Genomic DNA, 23478 nt, shown 5'->3' with positions numbered 1-23478 from the left:
CACGTTTTCAGTCTCTGGAGAGTAGTTCTGTGTAAGGCAGACGCTACTGAGCATGTGCAGGAACGTACTCTGTGGCGTCATGGAAATACACAAAATTAAAGAATAGAAAAAAAACAATGCAGATAATTTAAATAGAATACAGAGAAAATGACTCATACAGTGTGTAACAAAGGTAACAACATTTGTATTTTCCCTGTCAAAAATGTTGTACTCACTGTCAGCTGATGGTCTGTCAACACTCAACTTACCAAATAAATTAAAAGAACATTTTATGTATTTTATTCAATATAATTTAAAAATATTAAATTATAAATGATTTATTGGCTCAAAGGTTATTGGAATTTCAACCTTCTCAACACAGTTGACCTGTCAAAGTCTAACTAATCAGATTACAGCTTAACAAGGGCTTAAGAAAAGTTTTTTTTTTCATTTTTATTATTCAAATAATAATTCGTATGAAATAAAAATGAAAAAATGAATTAATTAATTTAAAAAATAGTGAGTACAATTTTTGTCCAGCAAAAATTCAACTAACCTGACGTGCCAGACGGTTTGTTACATAGAACCATCTGAGAAGTCGTCTTTGGAAACTGTTTGGAAAATGATAATAATGATAATAATGATGATAATAATAATAATAATAATAATAATAATAATAATAATAATATTAATAATAATAATAATAATAATAATAATAATAATAATAATGTATGTTTTTATTGATGGTGTATTTGCATTAATACAGCTTTCGTTTTTTAATATTAGGAACTGAATGAATAAAGATTTGAATTAATAACGTGATCAATCTTAATCAATCATACTCTGGTTGTTCAGGTTCTGTCCAGCAGGGGGCGCTGTCGGCATCACAGTCTCATCGGTCCTCTACACGCGAAGAAGAAGCAGCAGCCAATGAGAGATCAACGGCTGCCGTTCCGGCGCATGCGCATTGGAAGTATGATAATTTTGTTGATACGTCTGCCGCTGGGCTTTAATGATTATTTCTGCGGGTTTTAGTGTTTCGGAGCCAGTGTCCCCCCGCGGCCCGAGCTGATGGAAAACCCCAGAGATCTGGTGAGTTTTTCGGCTTGTCTCCTCCGCTGGAACCCGCATTTCCCTCCTTTGTTGTGGTTGTGAGAGCGGCGTTAAACGCTGCTTCAGACACCGCTGACAGCCAGTCAAGCCGAAACTCCGCTGAGAAATCTGGTACTTAAAATTTAACTTGCGCTTCGGCAAGAATTACCAAGTCACTGAAGTATACTTTAAACCGCTTACTTAAAAGTACAATATAAACCTTTAATCGGCGTATATACACTGCAATAAATAGTTTTTAATTTAGTCAAAACATAGCTTTGTTCGCCTGCTGTTCCCAATCTCGTCTCGAATCCCCCCATGTAAAATCCTGCGATATTAGGTTTCCTTTCTTGTTGACAAAGGCACACATCTCACTGACCACAACTGTAAATTCTGTATTCAACCGGACACGACACCCTTTAATTCGGCATATACATACATCACCAAGCAGGTTTGCATTTAGTAAAAAATCACTTTTATTATCGCTGTGCTGTTTTTCCGCTACATTTATATTTATGCTCGCCTCAGTACACAGTGGAGAGCGGCGGCTGGAAGGTGAATAAATCCAAAAAAAAATGCGATTTCATCAACAATCTGTCCTTTTAGGTGCATTAAATGTGCGCCGAAATTAAGTGTGTTTTTAGCTGAGTCACAAACAGCCCGGGTTATATTATAAGAGCTACTCCTTGTTGTCTTGGCTTAAAGAAAGTTAAAATTGACAGAATTGTGGACGTGATCTGGTGTCTGATCCAGTCCAGTGTTCTCACGCTGATACAGCCGCCAGTTGTGGCCGCTGAGTCTCTCTCTCTCTCTGTATTGTCTGCCAGCCTCTCTCGCCCTCTCTCTCCGCACTGCAGTGGTGCTGGCAGCAGGTTGCAAAGCTGCAAACTCAGTGATGTAAAAAAAAAAACACTGAATGCAACAGCTGTCAGGTTGGCACGGTTCAGGTTCAGCTGTGTGTGTGTGTGTCAGGTGCAGGTGAAAATCAGATGATAAATGAGCTAAAGTGACTTTGTTGACTCCATGGAAACAGATAACAGATTGGGATAAGCAAAGGTCCATTAGCTTCTGATGGTCCTGTGTAAGTCACCTCCAGTGTGTGTGTGTGTGTGTGTGTGTGTGTGTGTGTGTGTGTGTGTGTGTGTGTGTGTGTGCAGGTGGATCTATTGAGAAAGAAACTACATATTGATCTAATGAATAAACAGACTGTTGAAAAGAATAATTAAAACCATTCACTCTCCATTTCAAACTTCCCATGTGGCATTTTGACCAAATAACCTGAAATGTTATAAATATAAATATACGCTCAATGAGATGTGACCTCGGGGTGGAACTTTGATCATGTGATACCAGTTAATCAATAGAAAATTCATAATTTTGATTACAGATTTAACATTTTAGTCATTTTTAAAGCAAAAATGTGAAGATTTATGAATCTTTGTCCTACGTAATCGAACAAACTGGATTTCGGACTGTTGGACAAAACAAGCAAATTAACAAACAACACTATTGATTAGTGTTGTTAAACCCTAACAGTTAGTTGCAGCACTAGACTAATTGATTAATTGACTAATCATTTGTGTCTGTTATAATTAGTGTGATTGTGTGACTGATCTGTGGTGCTGTGAACTTATATATGTGTAATTTGTTCTCAGGAATCAATAAAACATTTAATTTTTATTTATTTGTATAAATACAAGACTAGAGTTGCAATGATTGACCTATTAATTGATTAGTCAATTGACAGAAGATTTTTCAGCAGCTATTTTGATGATTAAATAATCATCTGAGTCATTTTTTAAGCAAAGATGCCAAATATCTGCAGATTCCAGCTTCTTAAATGTGATGATTTGATGTTTTTCTTTGATCATACATGATAATAAACTGACTATGTTTTTGGTTTTGGACTGTTGCTCAAATAAAACAAGACATTTAGAGACGTTTATTTGAAATTATGATGGATTATTATGATTTTTAACTAAATACTGACATTTTATAGACAAATACTGTAGATTAAACAAGAGAATAATCAGCAGATTAAACGATAATGAAAATAATTGTTAGTTGCAGCTCTAAACAAGACTCACACACAGAAACTTAATGCTTTAAAGTAGTAAAAAGATTTGTGTTGGTAAAAATTTCAAAACCCAAAAGGGCTTTTAAAGACCAAATATCTCAAATTTTAGATGTTCTAAGTTCAAGTTTACCAAAGAAGAAAGAAAATATGTCACCACAACATACAGAAGAAAATAGAAAAAAAGAAAAATGTTTCAAAAGTTCATAAAAAAGTAAATAACCAATAATAATATATGTGCCAAATGTTAATAACAAACACAGTATATTATACAACAGCTAGAAAAGATACTCAGAGACAGAAAGGAAGGAAGAAGGCCACAAAATACAAAATTTAAGTACTTTGTCTCCCCAGATAAGCTCTAAAATTACAGTTTAATTGAAACATGTTGATCTCATTGAGACTTCTGATTAAACAAAACATCACTGATTAACACTGACTGCACCCTCAGGTGGAGCGCCCGTCCAGGAAGCGCCGTGACTCCTTTGGGATGCTGGACGGTGCGGAGGAGGACCGCAGCAGCTGCAGCACTGAGTCCAGCGGGGGGAGCGGCGCCTCCAGCCCCGAGGACAGCGAGGACGAAGAGTTGGGAGGAGGAGGAGGAGGAGGAGGAGTACCTCAACTCTCCTCCTCCTCCTCCTCCTCCTCCTCCCTGACTCTCATCAAGACCAACGGGCAGGTGTATACCTACCCCGACGGCAAGGCAGGCATGGGTCAGTATGACAGAGAGAGGGGTCAAGTTTTAACTGAATGTTTAGGAGATAATGAACACAAACGTTTTAGTAAATCAGCCACCGAATCCATCAATAGATGCTGTTCCTGCTTTAGAGGTTAAATCATCTCTCTTTGGATCAAACCTGATCCTTAAATCTTAAACAGTTAGTTGCTAATGGAAACAAGACTGTGAGCATTTAGAGAGTGGTGTTGTGTGATTAATGAGCAGTCAGGTGCTGTTGCTGCCATCAGACTGCTGGTAGCTGGAAGGTTTTTATTGTTGTTTACTTCAACTTTTCAGTGTCTGACAGAGAAAGAAATGTTGGGACCACAAGAAGTCTTTAATGTGCAGTTTGTTTCATCATCACTCTTTCTCTGTGTGTGTGTGTGTGTGTGTGTGTGTGTGTGTGTGTGTGTGTGTGTGTGTGTGTGTCAGCGACCTGTGAGATGTGTGGTATGGTCGGTGTCAGAGATGCTTTCTACAGTAAAACCAAACGTTTCTGCAGCGTCTCCTGCTCCAGAAGTTACTCCTCCAACTCCAAGAAGGCCAGCATCCTCGCCAGACTGCAGGTATGAACACACTCAGAGCAACACAGCGTCTGCCTGATTGGATCCTGCTAGCGACCTGTACACTACCGCATGTTCATTCACATACATAACGCCTGAAGACCACCTTACAGGAAGCTGCTTTCACAAGGAATCATGAAAAGAAATCTACTGAGGAGTGATTAGACACAGAAAACATCCAGCTTGATTATGGTTCCTTTTGTTTATCAGGGCTGCTGATCTTAACTGGTGTCGGTTTCTGTAATCGATTTTTACGGCTGGGTGGGTGATTGGCCCGAGCAGTCTGTGGAGTTGGTCTGTTAACAAACCAGGAAAGCACAGCTATCATCATCAAAAGGAGAACTAGATAGGGCATACCCTGAGGAAGGACTCAAACAACATCACTAGACAGGCCCTGGATTACAACCCTGCAGAGGAAGAGGAAAGCCGGTAGGCCGAGAAACACCTGGAGACGTTCCACAACTCCAAGACCTGAAGAACATCAGAGTGAGCTGGCAAGAAGTAAAGGCCTGGGCGCAGAAGAGAGTGAGATGGAGAGCTCCGATGGACGCCCTATGCCCCTCAACGGGGTAAAGAGGATTAAGTCAAAGTAAGTCACTGATCTTAACTAGATGGCAAAACTACAGTGGCCCTGAAAGCTCAACAAAACACAAGCAAATGAAGAAAACATTGACAACACATGCAAATGCAGCAAAGATAGAAAACACAAATGTCATCAAATGCTGTTCAGATAAAGATTATAATCTAAAAAACATTCACTTCCATTTATCCATCCATCCATTTCCATTGCTTCTCCGGGACCAGGTCACGGTGGCATCAGACTAAGGAAACTCCCTCACTTGGGGCAGCAACTCACTCCCAACCCAGAGGGGTCACTCCACCTTTTCCTGGCAGAGCATCCTGGCCTCAGGTTTGGAGATGCTGACTCTCATCCGGCCGGCTACAAACCATCCCAGTGAATGCTGGAGGTCACGGTGTGTTGAAGCAGAGAAGCAATCCTGAGGTCCCCAAACTGGACACTCTCCTCCCCCCCGGGCTGCACCTTGAGATTCTGTCCATGAAAATCACAAACAGAATCGGTGACGAGGGACAAATCTGGCAGAGCCCCATTGAGAACAAGTCTGACTTACTGCAGTTATATAAGGACTGAATGGCTCACAGCAACGGCCCTGGTACCCCGTACTCCCCGCAGCACCGCCCACAAGGTTCCAACACGGTTATAAGCCTTCTCCAAGTCCACAAAGCACATGGAGACTGGATGTGCAAACTCCCATGACCCCTCGATTATCCTTGCAAGAGTGAAGAGCTGGTCTGCTGTTCCTCAGCCAGGATGGAATCCACATTCTTCCTCCTAAATACGGGCTTCAACAATCAGCTGGAGCCTCCTTTCCAGCACTGTGGCAGAAACTTTCCCCGGGAGGCTGAGACGTGTTGAAAATATGTTGACAACATACACTTTTGAACAAAATCTAGCCCCTTTTTAACAGACGCTAGATGTCTTTTCTGTTCTGTTCTGTTATCAGCTGCTCCAACAGTAAATTCAACTACAGAAAAAAATAAATATATAAATAATAATGAAAGTTAATATTGTGGCAAAAGGACAGAACTCCCCGTGCACAGCCAATATTTTCAGACAGGTGCTGGTCGGTTGCAGGAACATATAAGGTGAAAATCAAAATGAACCACTGCACACTGTAATGACTTTACTGTGACTTTATTAAGAGTGAACAACACGTTTCACCTGTAGCTTCTTCAGGTTCGCTCAGTACAACTGCTGAGTACTCACAGGTGTGATAAATACATCTGAGTCACATGACTAATTATCACAGTCTTCATTTTCTCAAAGTGAACATTTTTACAAAGGGCACGAAAATGAAAATATACATATTACAAAAAACATGACGTGATTAATGTTGCACAAAGTTACAAGAATTACACCATTTTATATAATTAAACTTCATTACATCCCGTAAACAACTGACTGAATAGGATTGGTAAAATTCCCTAAGCAGAATGGACTACAGGTCCTACAGCTGTCCCTCTACATCACTAAATGGGAAGGGTGAGTGCCAGGGGACCTAGTGGCTCATCTCTCCCTAAGAGTCCAAATAGCCTGTGGAGAAAAATACAAGTTAATATTTACATATTCTCCTTCTACTAATTCAAAGAAAATCATTTGAAAAAAGTGCCAGAGATGGTTTTGAAGAAGGCCATTCTACAGCAATAACCAGTCTGTGAAGTGTCTCCTTGTCTCCTCCGAGACACATTCAGGGGTTTGGAACATCCTCGATGATGGCGGACCTCGATTGATTTCTGGGTGACAGGAATTAGCAGAATAGAAACCGTCCAGTGTGTCTTTGCTCCTTAAACATGAAACAAGCCAAACAAGATGCAGAGTTCGTGTCTTTTAAAGGGGAAGTCTAACCTGACGTCTGTCTCTGTGTCTTAAAGGGGAAGCCTCCCACTAAGAAGGCTAAAGTTCTTCAGAAACAGCCTTTAATGACCAAACTAGCGGCGTACGCTCAGCACCAAGCCAACCAGCAGAGCAGCGTGAAGAAGAGCGGTGAGTCCACAAATACGCAAATGTGGATTTGCACAAACTATCATGAAGAGCTGAATGAGCTTTTGTTATTTATGACAGATTATCTTTGGGTTTTAGACTTTTGTTAGACAAAACAAGACATTTTTAACATTTCAGAGCTAAATGACCAAATGATTTATCTAAAAAATAATCTGCAGATGAATTGATTATGAAAACAATTGTTGTTTGCAGCCTCAGATATTTAGTTACACTCAGCTGCGTCATGTGAATGAATGTAAATGTTTATATTTATCAATACAATAACTGATAAGAAATAAGTGTTTAAAGATGCAGTTCATTTATTACTGACTTTACATAAACATCAGCAGAAGGAATGATGCAGTTTTCCTTCAACTAATGTTCTTTATTGAGGAAATACAGACACAAAATAAAGACGTGTTCAGTCTGTAAAACCACTAAAGTACAGACACAAAGTTTCTGTCACCACATGATCAGAGACGTAGTGCAACAGCATCTGTTTAGCAATTGTGAAAAGTAACTCAAGTACTGTACTTAAGTGCAGTTTTGAGGTACTTGGACTTTACTTGAGTATTTCCATGTGATGCTACTTTCTACATTTCAGAGGGAAATATTGTACTTTCTACTCCACTACATTTATTTGACAGCTTTAGTTACTTTTCAGATGAAGATTTGACACAATGGATAATATAACAAGCTTTTAAAATACAACACATTGTTAAAGATGAAACCAGTGGTTTCCAACCTTTTTGTCTTTTGACGTCTTACAAAAAGCAGTGTGTAGTCGGGGTCACATTTCACATGTCTATGAGTTGTTAACAGCTCCACCAAATAGTGATTTTTCCCTCTAAACTTCTCACATGCTTTCATTTCAATAAATGTTCAAATGATCCAATATTTCAGCAAAAATCAAAGATTAGAGAAAAAGTCCAAAAACTGAAAACAGATTTGTGTATCAGAACTTTGTTTTTTCTTCTTTCCTCTCCCATTAATCATCTCACGACCCCTCAGATTTATCTGCTGACCCTTTGGAGGGGCCCGAGCCCTAGGTTGGGAACCACTGGACTAAACTAGCTAACTGTATATAAAGTAGTGTAAACTAGCTCCACCTCCAGCAGCTACAACAGTAACATGCTGCTCTAACACTGATGCTTCACTATTAATAATCTAATGATGTCATATATAATAATATATCAGTCAGAGGGACCAAACCACTACTTTTACTGCAATACTTTAACTACATCAAGCTCATAATACTTATGTACTTTTACTGCAATACTTTAACTACATCAAGCTCCTTTAAAGTGACCTGTGAGTGTTTTTCTTTGTTTTTGTTGTTTTGTTGATGTTGTGTTTCCTGCAGTTCCCGTCGAGATGTTTGACTGGGGCCGTTACCTTGGAGACGGAGATGTGGCGGGAGCCCCAGTCAGCTGTTTCAAACATGTGAGTCCAACACACAAACACCTCATACCTGCGCTGCAGGTTTTCTCTTATTGTTTATAGATATATATGTAAGTTGTGTTCGGGTGTTCAGGTGTCGATGGGGAAGTCGTGGGGCGACATCAGCGAAGGCGTCCGAGTCGAAGTCCCGAACACTGACAGCAGTCTGCCCATGAAGGTGTACTGGATCGCTGGCATCATCAAACTGGCTGGTACACACACACACACACACACACACTTAAAGCCGATTAAAGAGGCTTATAGTTGTATGAGAGAATTGACAAAACTCAATTTCAGCTTCTTCATATCGGCTTCAAGTTGATTTAAAGGTTTTTATTTATCACTTTTAAAGCTTCTCATTCTGACTCCAGCAGATGTTTGTGAGTTGTTGTGTCCAGACGAACACACACGCTCACCCTCCAGTCCTGCGACTGAGCTTTGCTCTTTACATGTCGACTGAAAACTCACCTTTATTCACCAGTGTTTCTGTGTTACGTGGAGCCCTGTCTCCCTTTGAATTCATTTCATTCATTCGTGTTGTCTTTTTGGATCAAACTTCTTCTTTGTCTTGTCCAGATGATTTCTCTCATTTGTTTTGTTTTATTTCATATAATTATTATTACCATAAAGATTATTATAGTGGCCTTTATTGACCTCAGCTGCAGAGTGAAGCAGGTTTTTATTAGAAACAGTTTTACATCAGAGTCAGCTACTGCTTTTATATTTAATCATATTTTAGTAAGAAGCCTGTTTTCAGATCTGATTTGCTGTTCGACTTGAACGTGAACATGGATTGATGATGATGATGAAGATGATGATGATGATGTGTGCAGGTTTTAAGGCCTTGCTGCGGTACGAGGGTTTTGACAGCGACTCCACCAGAGATTTCTGGTTGAACCTGTGTGTGCCGGACATCCACCCGGTTGGCTGGTGCGCCGCTGGAGGAAAACCTCTGGTTCCCCCTCAGAGTAAGAGACAGAGTCACTGTTGGTCACATGTGCAGACCGTCAGTGGAACCAGGTGAAGGAACGTGAACCAGTTTAGACCTTCAACATGTCAACAACCACTAAAATGTTTTATTTTCAGTAGTTATGATGCAGGCAGATGTTGCATCATGTCAGACTAGTGCAGGAACATCAGTTAACTCTGAAACATCTGCTGTTCACATCTGGTCAGTGTGAAGCTCTGCTGACGTCCACCAGAACAACCAGAACCAGAACCAGAACCAGAGGAGGAGGGATACGTTTATATATGTCTGGATGTGCTGAAATTCAAAATGCCAATAAATATATTTGTCAAAAAAAGTGATGAGGAGTCACAAGCAGACTCTCTCTCCTAAACCACCTGCAAGGAAACACACAAAACCCCAGAGTGTTTCATCTTTTGTAGTAATAACCTTTAACTCAGCATCACAACAACAACAACTACAACAACAACAACAACAACAATACACATTTTTAATTAAAGCAGGTCGCTGCTGTGTTTCTGTTACCGGAACTAATTAACTTCAGCAGTCAGAGCTGCAGATGGAGGGAGGAAACGATGTCTTATGATTGGCTGGTGAAATGAAGATGGTGATGATGTTTGTTTGTGTGTGTGTGTGTGTGTGTGTGTGTGTGTGTGTGTGTGTGTGTGTGTGTGTGTGTGTGTGTGTCCTCAGCCATCCTGCACAGATTCACCAACTGGAAGAACTTCCTGATTAAAAGACTGACGGGATCCAAAACACTGCCGCCAAACTTCTCCTCCAAGGTCACACACACACACACGTCAGATCATGGTCATCTTTGGGGACATTACATAGACTTACACTCATTTACTGGACACTTACCTGAACCATAACCACTGACCCAAAAATCAGCTTTTTCCCAGTTGGGGACACGACTTTTATCTCCAACTGGGCAAACCGTCCCCAGTTAACTGGTCCTAAGTCTGAAATTTGTCCCCAGAAGTCGCCTATGACAGACCATACACACACACACTCAAATCTTTGGCCATTGTGATATTTTATAGATTTTCTTCTTTACAGATGGCTGAGAGTGTGTTTTCGAACATTTGACTTAATATTTGTGATCTTCTGATTGGCTCATTTACTCAGCATCTGTGCTCATGTCTGACACTGTTGTGATGATGTTTTATCCATAAACCTGATGAAGGTCACACAGACTGAAACGTTACCAATGATAACACCAGCAGGAAGTGTGTTGTGCACCTGCGGAGACGTCAGAAATGTCCTCACTGTCTAAACACGTCTTCCTCTCTGGTCCTCAGGTGCAGGAGAGCATGCAGTATCCCTTCAAGAAGCAGATGCGGGTGGAGGTGGTGGATAAGACTCACCTGTGTCGGACTCGGGTCGCTCTGGTTGAACAGGTTGGACTGTGTGGAAGGTTTACAGGTGTCTGTAGTTCATCCAGGTTCAAAGAAAACACAGAAGTGGAAATTAAACAATTTCAGTAATTTAAATTGTGCTGCAACTAACGATTATCTCTGATATCCATTAATCTGCTGATTATTTCCTTCATTGATTGGTTCTTCAATAAAATGTCAGAAAAAGTAAAATTTATAACCTGTTATAATTCCATAAATCCTAAATTAACATTTTCAGATGTTTTATTCGACCAACAGTCCAAAACCAGAAATATTCAGTTTATAATCAAATTGTCACATTTGAAAGGCAACTGTTGAAATTTTGGCATTTTTGCATGAAAAATGACTGAAATGATTAATCAGTGGTCAAAATAGTCACAGATTCATTTGCTGTTGAGAAATTTAAGTAATTAATCAAACAGCAGTTTGGTGATTTCCAGGTAAAAAGATTTTTTTATTTTGTTGTTATTCGATACGAAATTATTCAGTTTTGTTGTTATATCACACAAAACCTTCTTTATTTTACAAAAATCAACAAATAGCCGATATTATTTCTCACAGCACAAGATGACGTTTCAAATGTTGTTAGTCCACAATCAGAAAATCCTCAGTTTACTGTCATCAAGAAAATCATCATCATCCTCAAATCTGAGACACTGAAACCAGCAAACATTCCTCATCTTTCTTTAAAAAATGACTGAAACAATTATTTGATTAGTAAAATCATTTTCAGCTGATCAGCTCGACTAATTGTTTCAACAGTTTGAGTTCGACCTGCTGACTTGAGTCACATAAAGAAAGTTTCTGGAAACGCTGATTTTCATTTCACATCAACAACATCTTTTGGGTTTTGTTCCTGCTGCTTCTGGTGGGACAGTTTATAAATAAATGTCTTTATAATATTTCTGTGTGTTTGTGCAGGTGATCGGTGGACGTCTGCGGCTGGTGTACGAGGAGTGTGACGACGGGACGGACGACTTCTGGTGCCACATGTACAGTCCTCTGATCCACGGCATCGGCTGGTCCCGCTCCATTGGACACCGCTTCAAACGATCCGGTGGGTCAGCTGATCAGTCAGCTGATCAGTCAAGTGGTTTTTTTCCACCAACTCCTGAGAAAATATCTGTCTCGTTTGCTGATACATGTTCCACTTTTTAAAGCAGACAGGAAATGTGCCGCAAAACTAAAACTAGGATCTAAAAGAGGCTAAAAATCTCTGTAGAGCAAAATACTGATTAGTGCAGCTTTAAAGCCAATACATTGAATGTATTTATACACACAAATCTGGTATTTTAATTAGGGATGATATTATCGGCACGTCATCGGTATCGGCCGATAAAAACTCTGAAATGAAATATCGGCATCGGCTAATTCTGCCGATTATGAGAGGCCGATATGTCGCCTTCTCCTCCACCTGACTGTGCTTCCCATCATTCCCGTCACTCTGACGGTTGTGGTGTTTCCTCTGCAGGCTGCACTTCACTCAGCCGCCCGTCAAATCAGCTGCTTCTTCCCACTTTAACCTGAATAACAAACCAGGGCTCAGTGGTCCGGTTGGGTCCACATAGAGAGCCGAGGCTAACGTTAGCTGGGAGGCTAGCTGGCTGTGCTTCCCTTCGGTCTTGCTGTGTCTAACGCTCCGCTAGCCTCCCAGCTAACGTTAGCCTCGGCTCTCTATGTGGATCCAACCGGAGCTATTCGGTTCGTTATTCAGGTTAAAGTGGGAAGAAGCAGCGGGTCTGACGGGCAGCTGAGTGAAGTGCAGCCTGCGGAGGAAACACCGGGACCATCAGGGTGAAACAGTCCGTGGAGGAGCTGCTGTGTTCGGCTGCACAGATAGGAAACACCTCGGCTGACAGGATGTACCACTCTGTTTGGAAAAAAAGATCTTCTTTTTGGTTTATAACGGCGGTTGTCAACCAGCGTATTAGGTGCATTAGCGCCACCTTCTGCTCCGGAGTGTGGACCAGAGATTAAATCCTACACATTAATCCTGTCTGTCTAATAAACTCAAAGAAAACTCTACTGCTGCTCCCACTTGGCAGGTTCATTAAAGTTTTAATGCTGAGCTCCTGAACTCCAGTCTTCCTGAGTTCTTCCTTCATATATTGTCTTTCCTGATCAGACTTAGTATAATCTATGCTTGCATGCATAATAGTCTCCTCAGCCAGCTGGAAAAAAATAACTGCATATATCGGTATCGGAATCGCCAATCAGCCACAATGAGTTGGAAATATCGGCATATCGGCATATCGGATATCGGCAAAAAATACAATATCATGCATCCCTAATTTTAATGTAACTTGTATCTGTGTTCATCTGTTATAGCCTTATTTCTATTTTACCTTGTCTTAAGGATATTATTATTTTTCTGGGTCACCAAAATCATTAGAATTCATCTTAAAGCTGAAAGATTTGAGGAAAATATCACATTTTTCTGACCAGTTTTGCATTTTCTGAGTTTCTATTGAATGAAGTCCAGAACTGTATTTATGGTCAACGTGTTTTAAACTTTCTATGTGCATAAATAGAATCTGTTTGTTATATAAGTTATAATGAAACCTGTGGCTCTTACATCTGAAAATTGCATTATTTGATATAAAAATTATTAATTTTGGCCTCATTTCGTCTTCTAGAGCAGGAGTTAAAAGTCCGACACTGTGGCCCCCCAACACCCTCCGTCTCAGTTATCTGTTAGCCCGTTCCAACCAAGGCAGTTCCAGGACCAGTTTGGATCCAGTGCCTAATTTCGAACCAGTTCTTCGTGTTTGACAGTCAAAGAACCGGCTCCCAGCCAGGGAACCTGGTTCCAGAGTGGCGCCGAGTTTTCACTGGTCTAGAAGTTAGAACCGCTTCCATCAGGGACTGAAAACAGGATTATCATGACCAACCAAAACCAGATAGTCTCCATTAACAGTCGTGTGAATCAGCTGTTTGCAGTGTATCATGATGTTCAGACAATCATCACTGATCACTGTGATACTGAAGAAAACAAGTTCTGCAGCTTCTTTTTTCTCTGGTTTCTAAGTGGATTTGTGGAGGTTTATTGGAGATAATGATCCAGTGGGGAAGTGTAAGTCACACTGAATGATATCAGTATGTGTTTTATGTCTGTGTGTCCAGATTTGACTGAGTTATGACGGCAAATCTGGACTTAATTACCTTAATTGCAGCCACAAGCTGTGAGTCACAGCTGCAGCTCCAACTGCTGACCATGATGATAAGCCGCCAAATCAGCGTCCAAACTACAATGACTTCCTGTTGTTTTTAGAGCACAGGCATGCGTCTCTCACACCCCCCCCCCCCAGACCTCCTGAGCCCCCCTGAGACAGGCAGCTCACAGTTTGCAAACCTCTGATTGTTCGACTGAAGATGGTGTGTGTTTGTGTGTTTCCAGATGTGTCGAAGAAGCTGGACGGTCTGATGGACGCTCCTGGGAAGCTGTTTGCAAAGGTGAGAACTATGTTTTAGCTATTAGCAATTAGTTGTTTCTCAAAGTCCAAGACGACGTCCACAAATGTCTTGTTTTGTCCACAACTCAAAGATATTCAGTTTTTTGTTATGGAGACTAAAGAAACCAGAAAATATGAACACAAAGTACAGCTGAGGCTGATTTTTAATGTCATTAGTTTTGCAGTTATTTAGCACAAGTTATTATAATTCAATTTAATGAAGAACCTGAATATGCTCTCATGTGTAGAGTAGCTGACCTTTGACCTCTCATTACAACCTCAGAGGTATCGTTAATATTTTGGTGCAAACTACAGATGTTTTTGTGTAATTACAGTAAAAAGTTAATGTTCTGTGTGTTTCCTGCTCAGGTGAAGGAGGTGGATCAGAGCGGCTCCTGGTTTGAAGATGGAATGAAGCTGGAGGCCATCGACCCGCTCAACCTGTCCGCCATCTGCGTGGCCACCGTCAGGAAGGTGAGGACAACCAGGAGCCAATCACATCAAAGCAAAACAACAGGTCCATGAAACCAGGTGCAGGTGCTCTTCAGTAACCAGGTACATCCTCCCTCTGTTACTCCACCCTCCCTCCTCCACCCTCCAGGTCCTGGCAGACGGGTATCTGATGATCGGTATCGATGGTTCGGAGGCGGCTGACGGCTCCGACTGGTTCTGCTATCACTCCACCTCTCCCTCCATCTTCCCCGTCGGCTTCTGTGAGATCAACAACATCGAGCTGACCCCACCCAGAGGTACAACCTACACCTGCACCTGCACCACCTACACCACCATCACCCCAATCACCTACACCTCCATCACTTCCACCTCCATCACCTGAACCTACACCTCCACCTCCATCACCTGAACCTACACCTCCACCTCCATCACCTGAACCTACACCTCCATCACCTGAACCTACACCTCCATTATCTGAACCTACACGTCAACCTCCATCACCCGAACCTACACCTCCACCTCTTAAACCACCACCTCCATCACTTCCACCTCCATCACCTCAAACTACACCTTCATCACGTTCATCTAAACCTCCATCATCTCCAGCTCCACTTCCTTCATCTACACGTCCCCCATTGGCACCTGCACCACCATCACCCCAATCACCTACATCTCCACCTCCATCACCTGAACCTACACCTCCATTACCTGAACCTCCACCTCCATCACCTCCACCTCCATCACCTGAACTTACACCTCAACCTCCATCACCTAAACCTCCACCTCCACCTCTTAAACCTCCACCTCCATCACTTCCACCTCCATCACCTGAACCTACACCTCCACCTCTTAAACCTCCACCTCATCACCTCCACCTCCATCACCTGAACCTACACCTCCACCTCTTAAACCTCCACCTCCATATCCATCACCAGAACCTACACATCCACCTCCACCTCTTAAACCTCAACCTCCATCACTTAAACCTCCACCTCCCCCTGCATCACCTGAACCTCCATCTCCTCAAATTACACCTTCATCTAAACCTCTATCATCTCCAACTCCCCTTCCTTTATCTACACATCCCCCATTGCCACCTCCACCACCTGCACCACAGGGACTCACAGCTCTGACTGAAACCTTAGCTACATACATCTTTAATCCTTTAAAGGTTTAATTTTTCAGTCCTGCACGTGATTAAAATAATTTTTTCTCCACTTTTGTCTCGATCTTTGTGTCTCAGGTTACACTAATCTTCCCTTCAGATGGTTCGAGTATCTGAAGGAGAGCAAGTCAGTGGCTGCTCCCGTCAACCTCTTCAACAAGGTGAGACTAAACACACATACAGGAAACACACACTTTATCAAGCTTATTTAATGTTTTTGGCTTTTCAGTGAGGACATTTCACCAAAAATGAGTGTAAAAAAAAAAACAACATGAAAATGTTATTTTTCACATCTTTGTATGAGATTAATTTGCTGATTTTTGCGATCAATCGTTGTGATTCATACCTTCCAATTTTCTAAAGCCCAGTGTAGCATCTTAAAAAGTGTTTTGTGCGACCGACAAAATATTCAATTTACTATAATAAAAGACCAATAAAAACAGCAAATCATCATATTGGAAAACCTGAAACCATCAAATATTTCTCATTTTTGCCTGAAAGATTACTTTAACAAATAAATCATTTTCAAAATACTTGTCGGTTAATTTTTTGTCAATCAGCTAATTGATTAATCATTTTGGGCTCTAAAAACAATAAATATGATCCATAAAAGGAACAATTCTGTAGAAAAACTTTACATTGTTGTCTCACACTGTAACATAAAAAAACTTCTTGCAAGTTTTCCGAAAATTCAGATTTTTTTAATGTTCTGCTTTTGTTTATTTGCATAATTAAAATAATGATAAGAATAATAATTGACTAAAGAACTCGAATGATGTGAGAATGTGGAACAAAATGAAGAAACATGCAGATATTTTTGATGTAAACGTGAAATAAAAATGTAAATGAAACGTTCAGTGTTGAGTTTCTGCGCTCACCTCCAACAGGAAGTTCCTAACCACGGTTTCCGTCCCGCGATGAAGCTGGAGGCTGTGGACCTCATGGAGCCCAGGTTGGTCTGCGTTGCCACAGTGACCCGCATCGTGCACCGGTTGCTACGGATACACTTTGACGGCTGGGAGGATGAGTACGACCAGTGGGTGGACTGCGAGTCACCTGACCTGTACCCGGTTGGCTGGTGTCAGGTGACCGGGTACCAGCTGCAGCCTCCAGCTGTCAACGCAGGTGAGTCTTACTAACGACCCGAATCCAAAACTGTAGAAGAAGAAAGATTTATGGCGTAAATTCATCCATAATCCCACTGAAAAGTAAACATGAAAGCATTTATAACAACACTGAGGGTCTACAGTCATACCAGAAGCTCTGTGAGGCTAAATGCAAACAGCTGTTGCAGGTATTTGGTCATAAACCAGTTAAAATGTTGACCAGATGAGGATCAAAGTTATTACAATTCATCCTGACAGGAACATGAATGTTTGAACCAAATTTCACAGGAATCCATCAAACAGTTGTTGAGATATTTTAATCTGAACCAAAGTGGTGCCATCCGTAAAGCTACTAGCATCAACATGAATGTATCACGCTAACGCTGCTGTCCGTAGAAAAGAGTCCAGTATTAACATCTAAACCTAAACAATTTATTATAACTTGAATGTTAAACGCACAATATGTAATTTCAGCCGCTAGGCGTCTCAATCAAAACAATAACAAAAGACAGAGTATGATGACGGTGTGAAGTAGCAAGGGATCATGGGAGTTGTTGTCTTCGTTGTTAAATAACCAGCTTCACCGGGATAGGATTACTCCAGTGTTCATCATTCAGGATGTTTTTACCCGCAGAGGTCTCCTCCTCTCCAGAACGGACCCGGAGATTACAGGTAAAAACACTGAATAAACCTTTTTCACCTAAAAAATCAATATTTCTCCGACGATGTTCGGCGACCACCAGACTTCCTGGAGGGGCTGTTAGCCGAGCTGCTGCTAACGTTTGCCCAGTTTATTTCTCTGATAACTTAAGATCCAGATGTCCAATGACTAAAATCCTTCTTCCGGCTAAAAGATATAGTTAAAAACGACCTCAATTTATCATGAAAATGTGTCTTAAAACTGAATAAAAGTCAATTTATAACAGTTTGTGTGGAACAACCACAACGCCGATGTATGATCTTGTATGTGTGTAAGTTACTCTTTGGTAGACGCCATTGTAGCGGACAAACACAGCGCCGCCGTATGCATCTAGTGTGTGTTTACTCTTTGGTAGAGGAGGTATGACGCCATCGACAGGCGACCAAATGAAACGGTCCGTTACTTTGATTAAATTACAGATTTCTCTGGGTTTGAAAATTGTTGGAAACATTTGGGATAATGTAAGAACACAACTCAACAACATATATAACATAGGTCTAGTTGTTTTTAGACTTTTTAATGTGGAATAATTACATATTATAGCTTTAACATGGATTCTTTCATTCATATGAAATCAATAATTTAAACCTGCAGTGCGGAACGTCCGTTAAATTCAAGCCAAACGAGTTCACACAGTGCTGATTAGGCCGATCAGCGCTGTTTTTGAATTTTCCATCTTTAGGGGTTACAAATTGGGTTACATTGGGTCAAGCTTGGCTTTGAGGTCACACTGTAATTCTTAATCAGAGATTAAGATATCTTCTCCTTGAGACTCCAGCTGTCTGTGATGTTTTGGGGAAGGCAGAAACCTCTCTGAGGTTTATCATCATTGCCATGGTTACCAAGGTCAGAGGAGGCTTTCCTTGACAACACAGATGGGTGGATGACACAGTCAGACATTCAAACCAAAACTGCTGAAATTACATGCAACGTGACATAAACTGTCACAGGTAAAGTGCAGTCCCTTGTTTAGAAACTAGTGAACCAATCAGACTAATTTTTCATATTGTAGGCTGATAAAGACCAGGACCTTCAGAGGGCAGAACGGAAAGAGACAGCATCGGAGCAGAACACTCTGGTGTTTACTGTGCTTTCAAAAAAACATTTTCAGCATTGAGTTTTTAAATCTCACGTTGGGGCTCGACATTCCTGCGCTGGCTGTGCAGCTCCTCTAGACTTTCCAGACGTTAATTAAGAGAATGGATCAAATTTCGCGGGCGTTGAGTGACGCTCAAAACTTTTTATCCACCATTTTACAGCCGCAACGGTAGGTTACAGCCTACTGACCATCGGGCATACTGGGACAAATCCCAGTGGGCCGTCAAATCATATCCGTTTTTACTGGCCTTCTCCATGTGTCTGTCATTCAGGGTGAGCATGAGAGCTGAAATTTAGAATTTTACAGCTGTTATTTCAGTGTGTAAGTTGCATATTTAATCAGCATTTAGGTAAATAGAAGTAAAAGGATCAAACTATTATTGTGTTGGCAGATTGTCAGTTTTATAGAGTTTGGATTGTTTTTCCTTCAGTACGTGAGGTAACGTTTAGACAAGGTTTGTAAAACTTAATATGCACATTGTTCTGCGTTGCTCTGTAAACAAAGACAGGTGGTGGCCAAACTCAACTCACTCCTATTATTATTTACCTCGATGAGCATATCTTAATGAATATAATGTGTTTTAATGTGTTTTTCAGGCTCCAGAGATCTACAGTCAGCTGCGTCCAAACAGAGGAAGAAATCCCAGCAGTACAAGGGACAAAAGAAAAGTACGTTTTTCTCCTGAACGTTCAAATGTGAGATAAGTTTTAACATTAAAAATATAGATGATGATAATGCACTTTTCAAAACCCATGTTACACAAGGCAGCAAATAGAAATCAACAAATTATAAAATCATTAGGTTTTATGCAAGATAAGATTAAGCCAGATAAAAGAAGTTCATACTGGATGTTGAAAGATCCTTCAAGTGTGCTTTCAATGGAAGTGATGGAGGATAAAATCCACAGTGTGTCCACACAGTCATTGAAAAGTCTGTGTGAAGCTTCTATTCAGCTTCAGCAGTCTGAGTTAGTCATATCAAGTGGATATCTGACACATTTACAGTCTTTTTAGCATCAAATTCCCTCTTTGTGTTTCCCTGTTGAGCTGCAGGTGGTAGTATAGTAACAAAAAGAGGGACTTTGGCACTAAAGAGACTGTAACGTTGAAAGATATCTACTGGATTTGACTCATTTGGACGCTGAAGCTTCATATTAGCTTCAGATAAACTTTTAAATACATTTTTGCACAGAAGGAGGACTGTGGATTTTGTCCCCCATCACTTCCATTGTAAGGTCATTATGAAGGGATCTTCTAATGGTCAGTATGAACAGGAGGAATGATTACAGCAAGAAAACCAGGAAGAAAAATACGAACCTGTCCTTTAAGAATAAAGCGTGAGTTTCCACCTGTGACAGAAGCTGAAAACATTAAATGTTTCATCATCTTTAACCTGCTTCTCTCAGAGAGGAAGCTGCCCATCGCCAAGCGACCAGTCAGTCTGTCCGGTGCCATGGTAACAGGCGTACCCAGGAGCCTGTCGGGTGATGAGAACGAGAGTCCGCCTGATTACCCATCACCCCCTACCCCTGCCTCGGCGGCCCAACCTGCATCTGCCGACCCAGAGAGCAGCCCGAACACCGAGGGAGGGGCAGGTACGCACACACCTGATGTTTGTGTCTCTACTAGTTCTGCAGTTACAGCGAGCGTCTTTTTTCTATGATTCGGTGAAAATGAGTTTGACACCCCTGATCTAGAGTCCTCCATCATCATTAACGAGCACAAACTCTGGTTCATCTCTGTGGTAGTTGAATGGTTAAACTGCTTATTAAATAACCAAAATCCTCAATTCAACTCCAGTGAGAAACTTTTGTTGCATCTTGTTCCCGTATCTATCTACCCTCATGTCCTGTCTGCTTCTATTCTGTCAGCTGAAGGTGAAACTTTTGAATAATGATTATTTTCACTGCAGATTATTTTCCAACTCATCCAAGAATTCATTTTGTCTATAAAATGTCAGAAAATTATCCTGTCATGATTTCCCAAAACTTAAGTTAACATACACAAAAGTGTTGTTTTATTTGATGAAAAGACCCAAAACCCAAAAATTATTATACATGACAAACAAAAGCATCAATTAATCACATTCCAGAAGGAGGAGCCGGTGAAATTTTGGCTGTTTTGCTTGAAAAAACTATTAATCGGTTAATTTTCTGACAATCGACTAATTGTTGCAGCTCGGTAGGAAATCCACAAAAGAAGGATCTCAAACTCCACCCGGCTGTGACACATCACCGGCAGACCGGGAGCTCTAACCGAGCGCTCCTAATGTCCTCTCTGTTTCTGTAGGTTCACAGATGAAAGAGGAGAACACTGAAGCACCGGAGTTACCGTCTGATAGGACTGAAACGGAAACCAACGGATCGTCTGGAGAATTCTTTACCAGCCAGGACCCGTAGGCCTCATCCATCCCTCTCTGCCTTTATCGCTCCATCCATCCATCCATCCATCCATCCATCGCTCTACTTCTCGACAGTTATGAGTTTCAGGTCTCATATAATCATCTACTCTGATTAATTCAGATTTCTAGTTTATGGAGGAGGGAATACAGTGTTTCTACAAGTAGGAAACTGACTATCCGACGTTGTTGACGGTCTGTTTTAAGGCGGTAAACACAAACTTTGAATGACTTCAGCTGGCTGGAGATGGAAGCTAAATGAGGCTCTTCATTAATAGTGTCCAGTCCTGCCTTCCTTCCTTCCTTCCATCACAACATCCACGGTTTTTACTCCTCAGTCTTTCTCACTTCTCTTGGTGCCCCGTCAGACCAGAAACTAACAGCAGAATTCATCCACATGTGATAGTCAGGGCCGCAGCTACTATTCATCACACTAATGTTTGGTCCTTAATGTTTTTCTGGCAATTTGGGGGTTTTCATAACCTGTATACTTTAAATCTAACACCGGCTGGAAATGATGGCTGATTACAATATGTTTAGATTTTATATTTAAACTACTTTTAGCTATACAAAAAAAATAAAGAAATAATTTTATTCCTAAAAGCTAAATGGACATGCTTTAGATCCTATTTAGACAAAATAATGGAACAGGCAACTGAATAAATAAAATATAAACAACTTGGACTCTTGACCTCAGCTGTACTGTAGCTGGCAGGCAGACGCGGAAAGCATGAATTGGCCTTTAGTCACTAAACGGACAATAAGTTAAAGTTAACTCAAGAGACGTATTTGTAGCATGGCATCCTGTCTGACACTCCACTGCAAGCAAATCCATTAATCGCGGCGATTCCATTAAAATGTTTTGATTTTTTTTTTTTGCGTAGAAAGTGATGCTGTCATAAATGCTGGTCTGACCAGGCGCTTATTCTTCATTTCCCAAACTCTTTCTCAGATCTCCATTTTTTAAATTTTTTTTTTACCTTTCCCAAGAACAAACCAGACTTTTCTTAAAGGTGCAGTGTGTAGAATTTAGTGGCATTTAGCAGAACGGACTTGGCAGAAATGAATATAATATTATAAAAGTATGTTTTAATTAGTGTATAATCCCATGAAAAAATCTGTTGCCTTAGAATGAGCCTTTTATATCTACATAGGGAGCGGGTCCTCTTCCACGGAGGTCGCCATGTTGCACCAACAAGTTTCTACAGTAGCCCAGAACGGACAAACCAAACACTGGCTTTAGAGAGGGACTTTCAAGTTTTTCACGAGTGTCGCAGCCACCGTAGGTTCTCCTCATAGACTGTATAAAAATATGGACGTAGCTACCGTGACGTCACCCTTGGTTTCTGAAGAGCGGTTTTGAAGCTCAAAGTGAGCCGCTTCGGCCGTCGCCATCACGGCAGTGCGTGACGCTGCCTAACTCCCAGCCAATCAAAAATGGGCAAAGAGGCGGGCCGAATGGCTGAAACAAGCCACCTAGCGGCTGGCGGACCTGTCACTCAAAGCAGCCATGTCCTTCATTATGCAGAACTTTACGGCTTAATAAAATTTAAATAGGTGAGTTATAAAAAAATTCACCCCCCTGTACAGTTGTCATGAAAGGAGAAATTAGCTACAAAGACATAAACCATTGTTTGTACCAGGCTGTAAACATGTTTATTTCTGTTAAGTTGGGTATTTTAACATGGGGGTCTATGGGGATTGACCAAGCGGCAACCTTGGGGGCTGTAAAATGAAGCCAAAAACTGCAGTTCCTTGAATGGCCACTTGAGGCTCCAAAAGCGACAACAGAACAACAGAAACAACAGAAATAAACATTGTTGTTTCAGCCATTCGGCCCGCCTCTTTGACCATTTTTGATTGGCTGGGAGTTAGGCATCGTCACGCACTGCCAAGATGGCGACGGCCAGAGCGGCTCACTTTGAGCTTCAAAACCGCTCTTCAGAAACCAACGGGTGATGTCACGGTAACTACGTCCATATTTTTGTACAGTCTATGGGGATTGACTTGCTTTTGGAGCCTCAAGTGGCCATTCAAGGAACTGCAGTTTTGGGCACTTCCACATTGGCTTTATTTTACAGCTCCGGAGGTCGCCTCTTGGTTCTCCTACAGGCTTGGAGGAGGAGGGGTATTCAGTTGGTTGCAATCTGCAATGTCACCGCTAGATGCCACTAAATCCTACACACTGGTCCTTTAAAGTTGATTTAATAACCACGTGGGGTAAAATAGCTACTGTTGTCCCAAATATCACTACGCACCTGTCGGATGCCGACTGAGAAAACTGGACAAAGACCAGAATACAGAAACAAAAGAAGA

The 23478-nt window shown here is 41.2% G+C and overlaps 1 protein-coding gene across 2 annotated transcripts; it reads left to right on the top strand.

Annotated features, from left to right (window-relative positions):
• Positions 1-883: 883 nt before the first annotated feature.
• LOC121884459 (MBT domain-containing protein 1-like) lies at positions 884-22189 on the top strand. 2 transcript variants are annotated; one of them, XM_042393294.1, is made up of 18 exons: positions 884-1071; positions 3597-3858; positions 4296-4429; positions 6878-6989; positions 8350-8429; positions 8521-8638; positions 9260-9394; positions 10087-10175; positions 10701-10793; positions 11712-11847; positions 14188-14243; positions 14612-14716; positions 14844-14991; positions 15939-16021; positions 16748-16985; positions 19362-19433; positions 20171-20359; positions 21054-22189. In XM_042393294.1, the coding sequence occupies exons 1-18, from the start codon at positions 1051-1053 to the stop codon at positions 21161-21163; spliced, it is 2181 nt and encodes a 726-aa protein (XP_042249228.1). In that variant the 5' UTR covers positions 884-1050; the 3' UTR covers positions 21164-22189. The 2 variants fall into 2 exon arrangements, with proteins under 2 accessions (XP_042249228.1, XP_042249227.1); XM_042393293.1 differs by having other exon boundaries at positions 885-1071; positions 10695-10793.
• Positions 22190-23478: the final 1289 nt, after the last annotated feature.

Source organism: Thunnus maccoyii, chromosome 18 (assembly GCF_910596095.1).
Source record: "Thunnus maccoyii chromosome 18, fThuMac1.1, whole genome shotgun sequence".
Lineage (NCBI taxonomy): Eukaryota > Metazoa > Chordata > Actinopteri > Scombriformes > Scombridae > Thunnus > Thunnus maccoyii.
This window is presented reverse-complemented; position numbering and strand designations above follow the sequence as displayed.